Consider the following 13,767-nt stretch of genomic DNA (forward strand, 5'->3'; position numbering starts at 1 on the left):
TAACGTGCTTCTATTGTGAAAAGCCCGCAGRAAGTAGTTCGTAGTGGAGTTGGAATTGACTGGTGTGCAAGGTGAGTCGTGCTGATAAGCTTTAATAAATAACATAAAACAATAAACCCGATCATAATCTTTTCTTAACCCTCCTCCTTCACGACTGGACCAAAATGCATGACTACTGTCTCCAACCACCAGTTAGAAGAACAGACACAGAGGAGGGAAACAGAGACACAGACAGAGCTACAGTAAAAGAAAAAAAACTCAATAAGCAGGGTTTGTACATTTTATTATCAGCTGAGCTGTGATGAAAAGAAAAATACCGTCAAATACCGTGAAACTGGTGAAAATGTTGGAAATACCATGATGTAAAATTTTGATCATATCGCCGAGCTCTACACCCTTCTGTTTCTATCCTCAGTACATGCTACACTTTTCTGTGGCAACCCCTGCAGAAGGGAGAATAAAATAAAATAAAAATGAAAAAGGTCATCTTTTGTTTTCAGAACTGTTACTGTAATTTTAAAAAATGTATTTCTGTAATTTTTGAGTCACTGAGATGTGAATTTTGCCTACTCTTATCAAACCATTTTATAATTTTAGGTATTGGGAGCAAATAAAGAAATAAGCATCACCAACCGTTTATTTTCATTTAGGGGAGACCGGGTATGATTGTAACACTTTTTGCTTCAGAACCTGTAACTCACTGATTATTGAGCTAGAGTTCTCACAGTTTTGTACCTACATTTGTGTACTGCAAATGGCACCAATTCAAATCTCTGCAAGATTAACACAGACCTGGTGAGTGGATGTCAAATACATGGTGTAACAAACAGGGGTAGGTTGTAACAAACACCTGCTGGGGTAAGTTGTAACAGTTAGACAAAAGAAGCAAAAACAGAGGCCACATCAGGACCATAGGTCTATTTAGGCTTATTAATTAATTTCTTTTTTTACAAAAATTTAATATAATGTGGTCAGAATATGAGTTTRAATAAAGAACAATGTATTATTTCATTATTAACTCAAATATATGATCATAAATCTGTCAGTTTCCCTTTACGTTATAGATGGGTAGAGATCCTCTTTGGTGCGTCGTTATCCAATCTTTATTCTTTCCTAATCCTAAAATACTTGTTTTTTTTACATAACATAATCTGACTGCGGTAAGCAGATATATATATATTTTTTTTTTTTCCAGGGAAAACATGCCGCAAATTGTAACATTAGTGTTGATAGTGATTAGGAAAACAATGTCCGCCCCACTAATTTTTATGCTCACGAGCAGCTTCTGGTTACCTGTGAGAATCAGGTTAGGTTTTTGCTGAAATAACACTCTGAAATACTAACCCTACCCTCCTCTCATTAAAATGTTTCTGTTCATTTTCCWCATGAGGATAAATGGTGAAACTTGTAGCAATAATACCCCCTTCTTTTAGACAAACGCCCCCACCCGCTGCCTTCACCTCCAGCCTGGCTGCCCCATGAAGTCTCACGGCTGGGGAGCTGGAAGAGCTTTTTCTCTGAGCGGGAAAGAAAGAAAAAACCCTCCTGAAAGAGAACAAAAGTGAGCACAGTTTTTTYTTGCATGTTCCCTTCTCTGCAGAACAAGCCGCTGCTTGGTGCTCAAATGGGGATATTAGGATGTCAATCTCTTGGCCCCTGTGCGCCTTTGTCTTTGCTGAGTGGCCCAGTGCCCAATACACACCTTTTGTCTCCCCAGTCCAATAAGTGCCATTATTGCAGACCGACTGCAGATCGCTCCTCTGGGGTATTTTAGCAGCTTTAATCGAGTGCTTTTAAGGAGCTCAAATAGCGAACGAGAGCTATTTGAAAGCTTCCTCCTTTCAAGCTGCCAGGCCAGGGGACAGTGAGGGACAGTGAGTTCCTGCCCCATCCCCCCACCCCAAACACACACACAAACTTGTTTTTATATCCTTGTGGGGCCCGTCCATTGACTTCCATCCATGTTTTGGTAATTTTATGTCCTAACTCTGACCACCAACCCACCTGACTCTAAAACTAACCTAAACTCAATTCACACCTTGGTCCTAAACCCAACCCCCACACCCAAAATCAGCCTCCGAAGTTGTGGGGTCCAGGCTTTGGGCCCCACAAGGAGCACCCGGTCCCCACGATGCTGCATTTTCCTTAAAACTGGGCCCCACAATGTAGGAAAAACAAGGACACACACACACACGTTTGCACAGCTATCCAATTGGGGACATTCCATTCGCACACACACACACACACGTTTGCACAGCTATCCAATTGGGGACATTCCATTGTCTTCCATTACATTTCTACAGTCTAACCCTGACCACAAACCCTAACCTCACAGGTACACCTGACCCTAAACCTAACCTAAACTCAATTCACACCTTGGTCCTAAAGCCAACCCCCAACCCACCAATGGCATTTAAACCAAACGGGGACTCAACTTAGGTCCCGAAATGCACAAGTTGTCCCCAAATAGGCGTTTTGTCTTAAAATTGCCTCCAAATGTCATCAAAAACAACCCCCCCCCTCCCCCCCCACACCCACACACACACACATTCCTAATTTGTTTCTGTGCAAATTTGGCACATAATTTGCTGTTGATGTACATGGAAATTAATTAAATATTCTGCTTCRTGTCTGTAATTTTATGTGAAGTACTTTAGTTTTTCAAAATCACTTCAAAAATAGGCTAAGCCTACTCTTTTGTTTATATTTTTGTTCAAACACAACCAGGCTTCTTTTAAAATAGCTTTAGTTTATTTGAATACATTGAAAACAATTATCTTTTCAAACAAACACACTTTAAAAAATTGTAAAATTACAGGRCATTTAAGAACCAAATCTTTCAGAGGATCAGCTAGAAAAAAAGCAAACGTTGTACACTGCCTAACGAATTAATCCACCAGTAAAAAGCTGATGGTCAGTGGTCAGTTGAATCCAAACGCACATATACTGTTAAAAAACACCAGATCCACGTGACAAAAGTGTTGGGTTGATTAAAAAATAAATCTAAACTGAAGGAGCTGAGTTCGGTTCTGCAGATGCCAGGATCCCCTGCAGCGAGCCCTGGCAGTACGTGACCACTGTCCCTTGGTGTGTTTGAGTCTGGGGGTAGCCGCCGAGGCCACTCATGGCTCCCAAGCAGCTGTAGCTGTTGCTGTAAGCAGGGCTGTTGTAGCTGTCGGCCGGGTTCCCGTTGTAGCTGTACAGTTTGGAGCCGTAAGTAGCCTCGGGGGAGTAGCTCTGCGTACCAGCAAGACACGGCCTCCCATCCCGGACCAGAACGGGAACGGCGACATGCCGTGGTGGTGGCGCGCGGTGCTGGTGCTGCCCTGCCGCTTCCAGGGGCTTGTCTTGTCGCTGGTGCTTGCACTTGTAGCGGCGGTTCTGGAACCATATTTTTACCTGGTTGGAGGTGAGCTTCAGGTTATTCGCCAGGTGCTCACGTTCGGGGGCGGACATGTAGCACTGTTGCTTGAAGCGCCGCTCCAGCTCAAAGACCTGCGCCTGGGAAAAGAGGACCCGGGGTCTCCGGCGGTTCGTCTGCTTCTTCACCGGCCTCTCCGACCTCGCCTGCTCACCATCCACGGCCTCCTTCCGGGACACCATTCCACAGCTCTCTGTGCATATTAGAAGAAGCATAGAAGTGTTAGGTCGTTAAAAACGCACACTTTTTGTTTCTCACTGTAACACTTCTTGTTTGAGTGTTGTTTTTTGTTTTGCCTTTTTATTTCTCTGAAATAGTGAGTTCAATAAATAAATAAAATGATCAGACTGACCAATTAGGTAACGAAAATGCTTCTTGAACTTATGTGGAAGCTTTCAGCTTATTTTTCTCCCTGTTTCCCTGGAGCCTGCTGAGTAAAACCAACAGGTCTGCTCTTCTTCTCCGGGTCATTTTTTCCCAGAGCTCTACTAATTGGCGGTTTATGGTTCACACATCATAACAGTCACCACAGAAGTGAAGCACTAAAACGTGTTTGACATGTGGAGAGCACACTGGATCCGTCTCAGGTTCCATTTATAATATCGGACTGTGGAAGAATAAACACGGCGGCAGCTGAAGGTCGAAGCTGGGTCTCTTTCATTACTCATTTGGTTTTCAATTATTTGCAGGATTTAAGCTTTTATAAATCATACGATTTCACTAAAAGACACGATTCCTTCAGTAGGTTAGGTATCCCCATAGATAGCCTACTGTGTTTAAAGTTTTGAGTGTAGTGTTATTCTTAATCAGACCTAACATTTTATTTACTTTGGATCAGCTTTTTGAAATTTACTGTACTTTGAACCCACCTTAAGTTATTGGTTTAATTCCCGAGAGACACTGGATTTAGCTAAGAATTGTTCCTCTCTGACACAGTAATGGTGATTAAGCTTATAGATCAAGTGCTTTTTAATTAGCCTTTTATAGCCTAATTCACTGTATATGAATTATATAAGTGGAAGAAATTGATTATAATTTAAACAGCATCAGTTAGACTAAATGGGATTTGAACTTTTTTTGTACCCAGAGGTTATTTCAATTCAGTTCACTTCAGTTTAATTTAATTTAATTCAAAAATACTTTATTGATCCCAGAGGGAAATTAGGTAATTGTGAATTGGTGCGATGTAAACAAACCAATTTGATTAAATAAGTATGACTATTAAAAGAAAAAATCTCATCATGGCATCTTGATCTTTCTCACTTCTTAAGTTACGTTAAGTTAAGTTAAATTAATCTAAAACCCAGCTTTGTCTCTGTTCACTTACAGCACAATCTTTCTGTTACAGTAAACTATTACCTAGGCTAATTATAGCCCATTATATTTATTTGTTAGCCTATTGTGTTTTAGTTACAGGTTTTAAGTTGTAGTGAAATATGTTTTTGGGTAGGCTATATAATTTTTTTTGGTGATGGATACAATATGTTGTTTAGTATATTGTTGTGAAAGTAAAACAAAATCTCAACTCACTGCTCTCTGGCTCCTCCAGCTCGGTGGCCTCCAGCTTGTCTCCTTGCAGCCCGGAATGGATGTACATGTTTGGGGACAGGCTGGTGTCCCCACACTCCTCGTCCCGCACAGCCAGCCTGCTCAGATAAGCCAAGTTGTCTTGCCTGTTGGAGAAAGAAGCGTTGTCCCGATGCCGGGCAAGTATGCAGAAMAGCGGGCTTTGGAAATGCTGCTGGGGAGGAGACCATGACAGGTGGTGCTGGCTGTGGCTGCGGTGTGTGAGCTGCTGCTGCTCCGGCTTCAGGATATCTTTGATGGAAAACGATGCAGAGGTGAGCGGGCTCTGCAGCATCATGTCATCCAGCTCTGCAGCATTGAGGAAATAAAGACCACTGAGTAACATGCACTCTGAATTCTGCCGCCCCACTGTTTTTTTTTTCCACACAAACAATTGGGGACTTTGACTAATTGGAGGTACGTTAAGCCCTGGTAATCCCTCATCGCCATAAATCGCAGGGAAACATACTGCTTGTGCCGGCTCAGTCGATGCAAGTCTTCTCTTTGACAGGCACAATGTGAGGCCCTGGGTGCTCATCTTGGACCTGGGAGGTGGAGGGGCACCTCTCAGAGGGAGGGGTGTGAGAAATGGAAAGTCCATGAGGGGCTGGAGGGGAATCTCTTTGAGAGACTGGTTGCGATCGTGTGACATGAATGTAGCTACACACTAACTATTTATCTAGAGAAAAATGGAGGTTACTGCTGATGAATGTGCAAAAAAAGTTCAGCAGAATCATATGTACATCTCCCTGTTTTTTCTTTTTTTTACCTTTATGCAGGGGCAGTTCTATAGGAGTGGGGCATTGGCCCCTGCTGAAATTTTTTTATAGCCACTGCAGTAGAAAACAGAACTGAATATTAGTTTCTTCATCAGCAGTGACCATTTTTATAAAAGAGAAGAAGAAAAAAACCCAGAAGAAAATGGAGAAATTTAATGGATAAGATTGAAAGAGAGATTAGAGAAGATATGTGAAATATAAACCAAGAAATGACAAGACAACACACACGACATCTGTCTGCACACCTGTAAAAATGGAGAAAACAACAACACAGCAACAAATAACATATGCATATCATTGTTCTTCTATCCTCATGGGGACTTTCCAATTGTCCCCTCCGTGAAGCAGAAACATGCACGCGCACACGTGCTCTGGTGCGCAGTGAATCAGCTGTGTGTTTTTCTTTCAAACCAGTCAGAAACCTTTTTTTTTTTTTGTTAATTGTGGAAATTAAATGTGGGTGGTTGCTCTCTCTTAGTGTTAAGTCTCAGTAGTAAAGTCCATCTTGCAGTTGGGTTCTGCTCTGCAGCAGATCACTCCAGCAGCATGAGGAAGCTCACCGCTTTTTACATGTACCGGTAATTGGCTTCACCACAGTTACGTTCCAGGTTCTTAAAATGGTTTTATGACTACACAGTTTAGTTATTTAAGTGAAAGATACATAAAATTCAACCAATACAAACTAAATTCAAGACTTTTTCATGTTATGTTATTTTTATTATTTTAAAAAGCTTTTTCTCATTTAATAAATATTAGTAATATTTCTGCTGTTAATCATAAGATCCCGAAGGCCAAACTACAGGAGTTGCCCACCTGAGGGGTAGGTGTAGTCTAAAAGATAAAACCATGAAATGTTTAAGATGTTTATAAAATGTTCAACCCTTAAACATTTGCACTTATTATTTAGAATTTCTTTCATTTCGTTTATCTTGATATTTAAGTTAAAATTTGCGGTCATAGAATCACTTTAAAATTACTTTTCAGTAAGTTTTATGCAGAGGTGGGACCAAGTCAGTGTTTTGCAAGTCTCAAGTCTTTATCATCAAGTCTCGAGTCAAGTCTCAAGTCAAGACAGGCAACAGTCAAGAAGTCCCAAGTCTGAAACTTGGAATTTCAAGTCCCCTCAAGTCTTTTTTTATTGAAAAAATTGTTTTTACCAATGTTGCAATTATATGTTAAATGTAAATAATAGAACATGTGTTCTTTTTTGGTGGTAAAATAAATATTTGTCAGTCCAAGTGCGAGTTAAATCTACAGTGTTGCCAATTTCACATCTCAGTATTGATAAAGACATGTTGCGTGAATCAAGCTTGCCAGAATCAAGACACAAAATAATGTGCTGCACTGTGGGTTAACTACCCCACTGAGTGTTATGTTCAGGGTCCTTACTATTGAACAATTATTATTGTAACAGGAATTTCTGAAGGATAGCAAAATTACTGTATTTTGTTTTGTTTTGGAAATGGGCAACGTGACCCCCATGCTGCCATTTGATGAGTTATAACTGGAAAAAAAAGGAAAAAACCTACTTAGTGTAGTGTCAGAACGGTCGGTGTAGGTACGGGTCGGACCGGTTGGTTTTCCACTGATGTTCCAGTCTGGTTCCAATGGGTGTGTTCTGGGCAGTTGGTGGAGGTGGTTTTTAGGTATTTTGAATAAAAATTAATGGGCAAAATGAGAGATGGAAAAACATTTGATGAATAACTTTTGAAATTTTAAACATTTGCAAAATTTTAGCCAATCAGTGACGAACAGTTTTCTGACGTCGCATTTTGGTGTCAGCTGGGGCCGGTTGGAACCACAATGAAGTAGGTACTAAAAAAAGGGCCGGTTCCATGGATCTGGCCTAATGGAAATGGCTTTGAACCGTACTGACACTACACTAAGTGGCACTAGTGGAAAAGGGGCATTAGTACACTGACTGCAGTAAACAATCTATTATCAATATATTTTCTCAATGTAGATGTCTTCAAATACACAATCCATCCTTGGATGGAACTGGACCCAGTTCAGCATTATGATGTGGACAGAAAGAAACTCTCTTCCCGAGTTCAAGTACAGAACATGCTTTCTGAGACGGACCCCCACTCACCTTTTCAAAAGAAAAGTAGCACCTACCGTTCTTTGTGCAACTTCAAATGTCAAACAAAGTTGGAAGTTGTTTAATTTCCATCTGTGATTATCTTCTTGCAGGTTTTGCATGTTGCACTTGTGTACTTTATAATTTATGTACCCAAAAGAAATTACTCTCGGGAGGAAATCTGTCTTGGGCATTTTTTTTTTCATCTCTCGTATTTGATTTTCCGTTTTTGATTTTCCGTCTTGTTAATTTGATTGGTTGTGTTGCAGTTCATGCACACATACTTATGGAGTGTGGAAAAACAGAGGGACGGTCTGCATCAGTTCATGATTTTAAAAAAGTGAACCATTAAAACACTAATTTTAAATCATGTGTTTGCAAATTTGGTTGCACCCGACTTTTGAACTGGTGCACCTAAGGAAAAATGTTAGGTGCAACGAGTGCAAAAAGTTAGTCTAGAGCCCTGTAGGGGTAACCCTGGTGAAATATTCATTTCTATTTTTTTTTTGTCTTTGATTTTATTTTTTACACTTATAAGAACAAAATCATTTTAAAGTGTTTTTATTCTCTTTAAGTGAATAGGACAATAAGTCCTATATATATGTTATCTCATTTAATCTTCTATTAGAGGTTATGATCAATATATCATTACTCAAAGTTTATTGAATTAATCTTTGCATGTCTCTTTATTCCAGAAGATTAACACTGTGAAGAAAAAAAGAGTTGAAATGTGCTTTAATGTTTTTTATTAGTACTGTTATTAATCATGGTTTAATCATTTTTTTCTTAATTGGTTTAAAGATTAATAATTGTGTACTATTAATTTCACTGTTAATCCATTGATGCAAAGGTCTGACTTATAACCTTAGGTGAAGTGATTTTTAAGACAGCATGTTAAGTCTGCCTTTTCGGCAGACTCCAAGGTCTTTTGGTGATAACAGTGCGCAGCTGGCCGAACSAGTGTGAGAAAGTMCCATTGTTTATTTTCTCACTGTCTCCTCTCAAGAAACTAATGTTTTCCTATTCTCACGTTTTTAACACTAGGTAGTTGTTCTTTGTCTGTCGTTGGAGCGGATGGTTCTGACTGGGTTTTCTCTGAGGTGTGGTGTCCATCTCTCGACACCTGCATGGATGTAAACCTGGATGGAAGTTACTAACCTAATTTTGCTGCTGAGAAGCACCTGACTGATTCCAGCCTGGAGCCCGCAGAGGCTCGTTATGGGGAGGCGAGAGGCATCTCCCTCCGAGCTGTCAAGGAGACATCATCCTGCGGACTTCGCATGCTGTCAMTCTCAAAACATTCTACCTGGCTGCCTGTCCTGCTGTCCTGAAGACATCAAAGTTAGAAAGAACACGTTTGCTGAGATAAAAAGCTGAAGTCTAGCCCTCGGAGATGTCTGGTCCTGACGCTGTTTGCTGGTCTGGTCTCTAATTTAAAGAACAAGTGCCAAATTCACTAATCTTCTTTTCCTCCTATCTCTTAAAGCTAAATCTATACCTTTACTCTCTTATTTACTTAAAACCTAGTTAAGCAGCGTACCAGTAAATTACAACACCTTAAGTTTACTGTTTTTGTGTCAACTCTGAGTGGAATTTTTATGTCGAAAATATAACTTGTGCTCACTTATTCATATAATATTTTTAACAAATGTTTGTATGTTTATTCCTGTTCATATATCTAAAATAAATTACTTTATTTTGAGAAATCTGTTCAGGTCACAAGTTTTCATTTTTCTCATTCATGATCAGAGTAATGTCTTATCATTTCTTGAGATTTCATAACGTAAAGATCTTTGCGTAAGATATGACTTTGTGAGATTAAGCTGGTATTAATTTCATATAGTAGGTTCTTACAGCCCTGACCTGACATATTTGCTCAAGAAAAAGTTGAATCTATGCTGTGTGAAGTTATTTTTCATTTCTGGGAGGGGGAGTGCACCACAAAGCAGTGGCACTTAGGGCACCCAGATGACTAGCTAATCTAATCTCTCTTTCAATCTTATCCATTAAGAGTCACCTCTGCTGCGGACGATAAGTTAATCCGAGTCACCAGCCTCAGGAATCGCAGGTTAACAGCAGCTCAGATTAGAGAACAGGTCAGTGCCACACAGGGTTCTAGCAGCAGACACATCTCTAGAACAACTCTTAAGAGGAGACTGTGTGAATCAGGCCTTCATGGTAAAATAGCTGCTAGGAAACCACTGCTAAGGACAGGCAACAAAAGAAGAGACTTGTTTGGGCTAAAGAACACAAGGAATGGACATTAGAMCAGTGGAACTGTGACGGTACTGGGTGATTTGCTGTTTTATTGTTATTAATTTAATTAATTTTAAGTTGGGCGCCAGCCAGGTATCCCTCCTGACAAATAGGATATTTTGGACCCAAAATTCCAGCTTGGCTTCCACAAGCTAAGAAGAAAAAGATGGCTTGGCTTACAAGCACAAAATGAAGGCTTTTCTTGACTTGGTTCCACAAGTGCAACGTCTGGATGCAGGTTGAAGTAATCAGATTCCATACATCAAAATAAAACTGCTCATATAAAAAACTCCACAGACAGGAGTTTTCTTTATGCTGAGTGTGTTTTATTTGAGGCAGCTGGGCATTTTTAGGTTTAAGCTTCAGTTTTGTTGTTTCGGCAAGAGGTACTGCTGTGGGAACGACGTGACGTAAGCGTTTTGTTGTCAGTTCCAGCAGACTTTGTTTTTGTTTGGTCAGTTCGATTAAATAAAGTTTGTCCCACCTCGATCAGGAGCTTGAAGGCAGGTTTGAGGAAGCTGCTGCTCAAATCGGGTCGGGGCCGACGAATGAACGAACTTAAGCCAAATCAGTGTGTGTGTGTGGCTCTTAAAGGTAAAGTTCACCACAGCTCTAACGCAGGTGTTCAGAATAAACAATTAGTTTCAGGTGAGCAAAGCACAGGTGAAAATAACTAAATTAAATGAGGGCAACTCTGGGTTGCCACAGAACTCTGCTTTGGCCTGATGAGTCCAAATTTGAGATCTTTGATTCCAACCACTGTGTCTTTGTGCAACGCAGAAATGACTGGTTCCCACCATGAAGCATTGGAGGAGGAGGTGTGATGGTGTGGGGGTGCTTTGCTGGTGACACTGTAGGGGATTTATTCAAAATTGAAGGCATGGCTACCACAGCATCTTACAACACCATGCTATTCCATCCAGTTTGTGTTGAGTTGGACCATCATTCATTTTTCAACAGGACAATGACCCCAAACACACCTCCAGGCTGTGTAAGRGCTATTTGACGAAGAAGGAGAGTGATGGGGTGCTGCGCCAGATGACCTGGCCTCCACAGTCACCGGACCTGAACCTAATCAAGATGGTTTGGGGTGAGCTGGAGAGTGATAGTAGAGCAAATRACTGTAAAAATCTTTCAAATCTGTAAACAAGCACCACAATTTGCATGTTTATCCTTCTTGGACCACTTATTAGAAAAAAAAATCATTAGCCACTTAAAATTTCAAAATGGATACCGTTTTCTAAGATGGCCACCGTTTCTGGCATAAGAAACATATTTGCAGCAGAAGTGGACTTCCTGGACCGAATTGAATGATTCTTATATTGTATCCTATGTTTCTGACTATGGGGAAGTTCAATTTATAGCTTTGAACTCTTCTTAACTGTAAAGTATGTGAAGGCCATAAGTAAACAATGTCACATAAGGTAAAAGTAAATATAATCAGTACATTCTGACAGAGGATGCTTTTCTTTTCTTTTAAATGAGTGATTCACACTCAATGAGACCTTTTTTACATGTTTATGTAATGTTGGTTGTTATTGCACATCGTGTGCTACTTACCACAGAGAGATCAGGTCACCACTCTGTCCCATTACCAACGGGAGTCAGACATGGTGACAGTTTATCTTCCATGTTTGGCTGGAAGTTCCTCTTCATGTTTGTTTGGTTCTTCCTGAGACAGGTGGTTATTTTTGTGTTAAATCCTACACACATGGGGTTAAATTTCACTTATCATATTTAAGAGATACTGAGGAGGTGGATAGGAGATTGCGATATGAAACAATACAAACATAATGACATTACTTAACTTTTGTACCTATAATATAAAAGGAATAACCCAATTAAAAGAAAAAAAAAGATGAATCAGTTAAAAAATGCAATGCAGTGTAGTTTTGCTTTAAGAAACACACCTTACAAAAATTTAATCCCTAAAATTAAAAAGAGAATGGGTTGATCAGGTTTACAGCAGCTCATATGGGAAACACAAAGAGAGAGGGGTGGCTATACTTTTTAATAGATCTGTGCATTTTCATTGTGAAAAGTTTTATCAGGAAAATGAGGGTCGTTATACAATGGTCAAAGGGAGAACTGCAGGACTTAAAATAACAATTCTGAATGTTTATGCACCAAATGAAGATTGCCCACACTTTTTCAAAAAGATTGCCCATTTGGTTGCAGACAATCTGGAAGGTATATTTTTGATGGGTGGAGACCTGAACTGTGTACTGAATAACATTAGATAAATTACCCTCATCTTTTAAACCCCAAACTAGAATGTCTAAAGGTCTGTCAAATATGATAAAAGAATTGGGACTAACAGATGCATGGCGCCACCTTCATCCCAGTGAGAGAGATTACACCTTTTGGTCACAAGTGCATGGAAGTTACTCACGGTTAGAGCACTTCTTAATTAAAAAAAAAAAAGATGTATACAGAGTTAAAAATGTATGATAGAACAAATGACCATCTCAGACCATAGCCCAGTTATATTGGCACTCAATTTGGGAATGGAGCCATGTATGAAGTACTGGAGAATTAATGTTTCATTGCTTTCAGATATCGACACGAGAGAAAAAATAAGGTCAGAGAGAGATACTGGAATACTTTGCTTTAAATGACAGTGGAATGGTTTTGCCTTCTCTCTTGTGGGATACAGGAAAAGCTACAATAAGAGGAAAAATAATATCTATAGGATCAAAAATGAATTAGAAAACAAAATCAAAAGATTAGAAAATGAACATAAACAAAATGGAAAACCAGAAATACTTGACAAGCTTAAAGACAATAGAACAAAATTAGATGAATTACTAACTTACAAAGCTGAGGGTGCCCTTAGGTTCATTGAAAGGAAATACTATGAATTAGGAAATAAAGTCAATAGATTATTATCATTTCAATTACAGAAAGCACAAGCAAGTCGTAGAGTTCCAAAAATTAAACAACTTCACTCTAATAATGTCGAAACTAATCTTAAAGCAATCTCGGATATGTTTGCTACATACTATGAACAATTATACAAAGGTCAAGCTCAGGAATCAAAAGAAAAAATAAGACAGTTTTTTGAAAAACTAAAATTAGAAAGACTGGCAGTCGGGGAAGCAAATATGTTAGTAAATCCAATCACAGAAATAGACGTGAGACACAATAGGTCAGTTAAAAAACAATAAGTCACCAGGAACAGATGGGTTTGCAGGAGAGTATTATAAAGTATTCGTTAATGAATTATCTCCCATATTATTTAAATTGTATAATTATCTGCTAAATTCAGGAACCCCTACAGTCATGGACAGACGCTATCATCAGTCCCACTACTTTACTCTAGCTATCGCCCCATAAGCCTCTTGTGTGTGGACTATAAAGTATTAACAKCCATCTTGGCAATGAGAATTCAAAAATATATTAGGAAATTAATAAAACCAGACAGGGTTTATCTCAGGTCGTCAAGGGACAAATAACATAAGGAGAGTGCTAAACCTGCAGTCACTCATGGCAAAAGATAAACATCAACGCTTMTCAGCTTAGATGCACAGAAAGCATTTGACCGAGTAGACTGGCAATTTCTCGAACAAACATTAATTGAGATGGGTTTTGGTAAAAAAATTCACGGGCTGGTTTCAGCAGTTATACAAGCCCAAGTCCAAAATTAGGGTTAATGGACACTGTTC

The 13,767-nt window shown here is 39.5% G+C and overlaps 1 protein-coding gene across 3 annotated transcripts; it reads right to left on the reverse strand.

Annotated features, from left to right (window-relative positions):
- Positions 1–2,734: 2,734 nt before the first annotated feature.
- On the reverse strand, positions 2,735–11,749 carry LOC106532656 (homeobox protein Nkx-2.3). Of its 3 annotated transcripts, none has more exons than XM_014028780.1 (3): positions 11,663–11,749; positions 4,952–5,296; positions 2,735–3,614 (listed from the first exon to the last, which is right to left on the reverse strand). In XM_014028780.1, the coding sequence occupies exons 2-3, from the start codon at positions 5,283–5,285 to the stop codon at positions 3,004–3,006; spliced, it is 945 nt and encodes a 314-aa protein (XP_013884234.1). In that variant the 5' UTR covers positions 5,286–5,296; positions 11,663–11,749; the 3' UTR covers positions 2,735–3,003. The 3 variants fall into 3 exon arrangements, with proteins under 3 accessions (XP_013884234.1, XP_013884233.1, XP_013884232.1); XM_014028779.1 differs by lacking the exon at positions 11,663–11,749 and adding an exon at positions 10,587–10,642; XM_014028778.1 differs by lacking the exon at positions 11,663–11,749 and having other exon boundaries at positions 4,952–5,793.
- Positions 11,750–13,767: the final 2,018 nt, after the last annotated feature.

The sequence above is a fragment of the Austrofundulus limnaeus genome, unplaced genomic scaffold, assembly GCF_001266775.1.
Source record: "Austrofundulus limnaeus strain Quisiro unplaced genomic scaffold, Austrofundulus_limnaeus-1.0 Scaffold806, whole genome shotgun sequence".
NCBI lineage: Eukaryota > Metazoa > Chordata > Actinopteri > Cyprinodontiformes > Rivulidae > Austrofundulus > Austrofundulus limnaeus.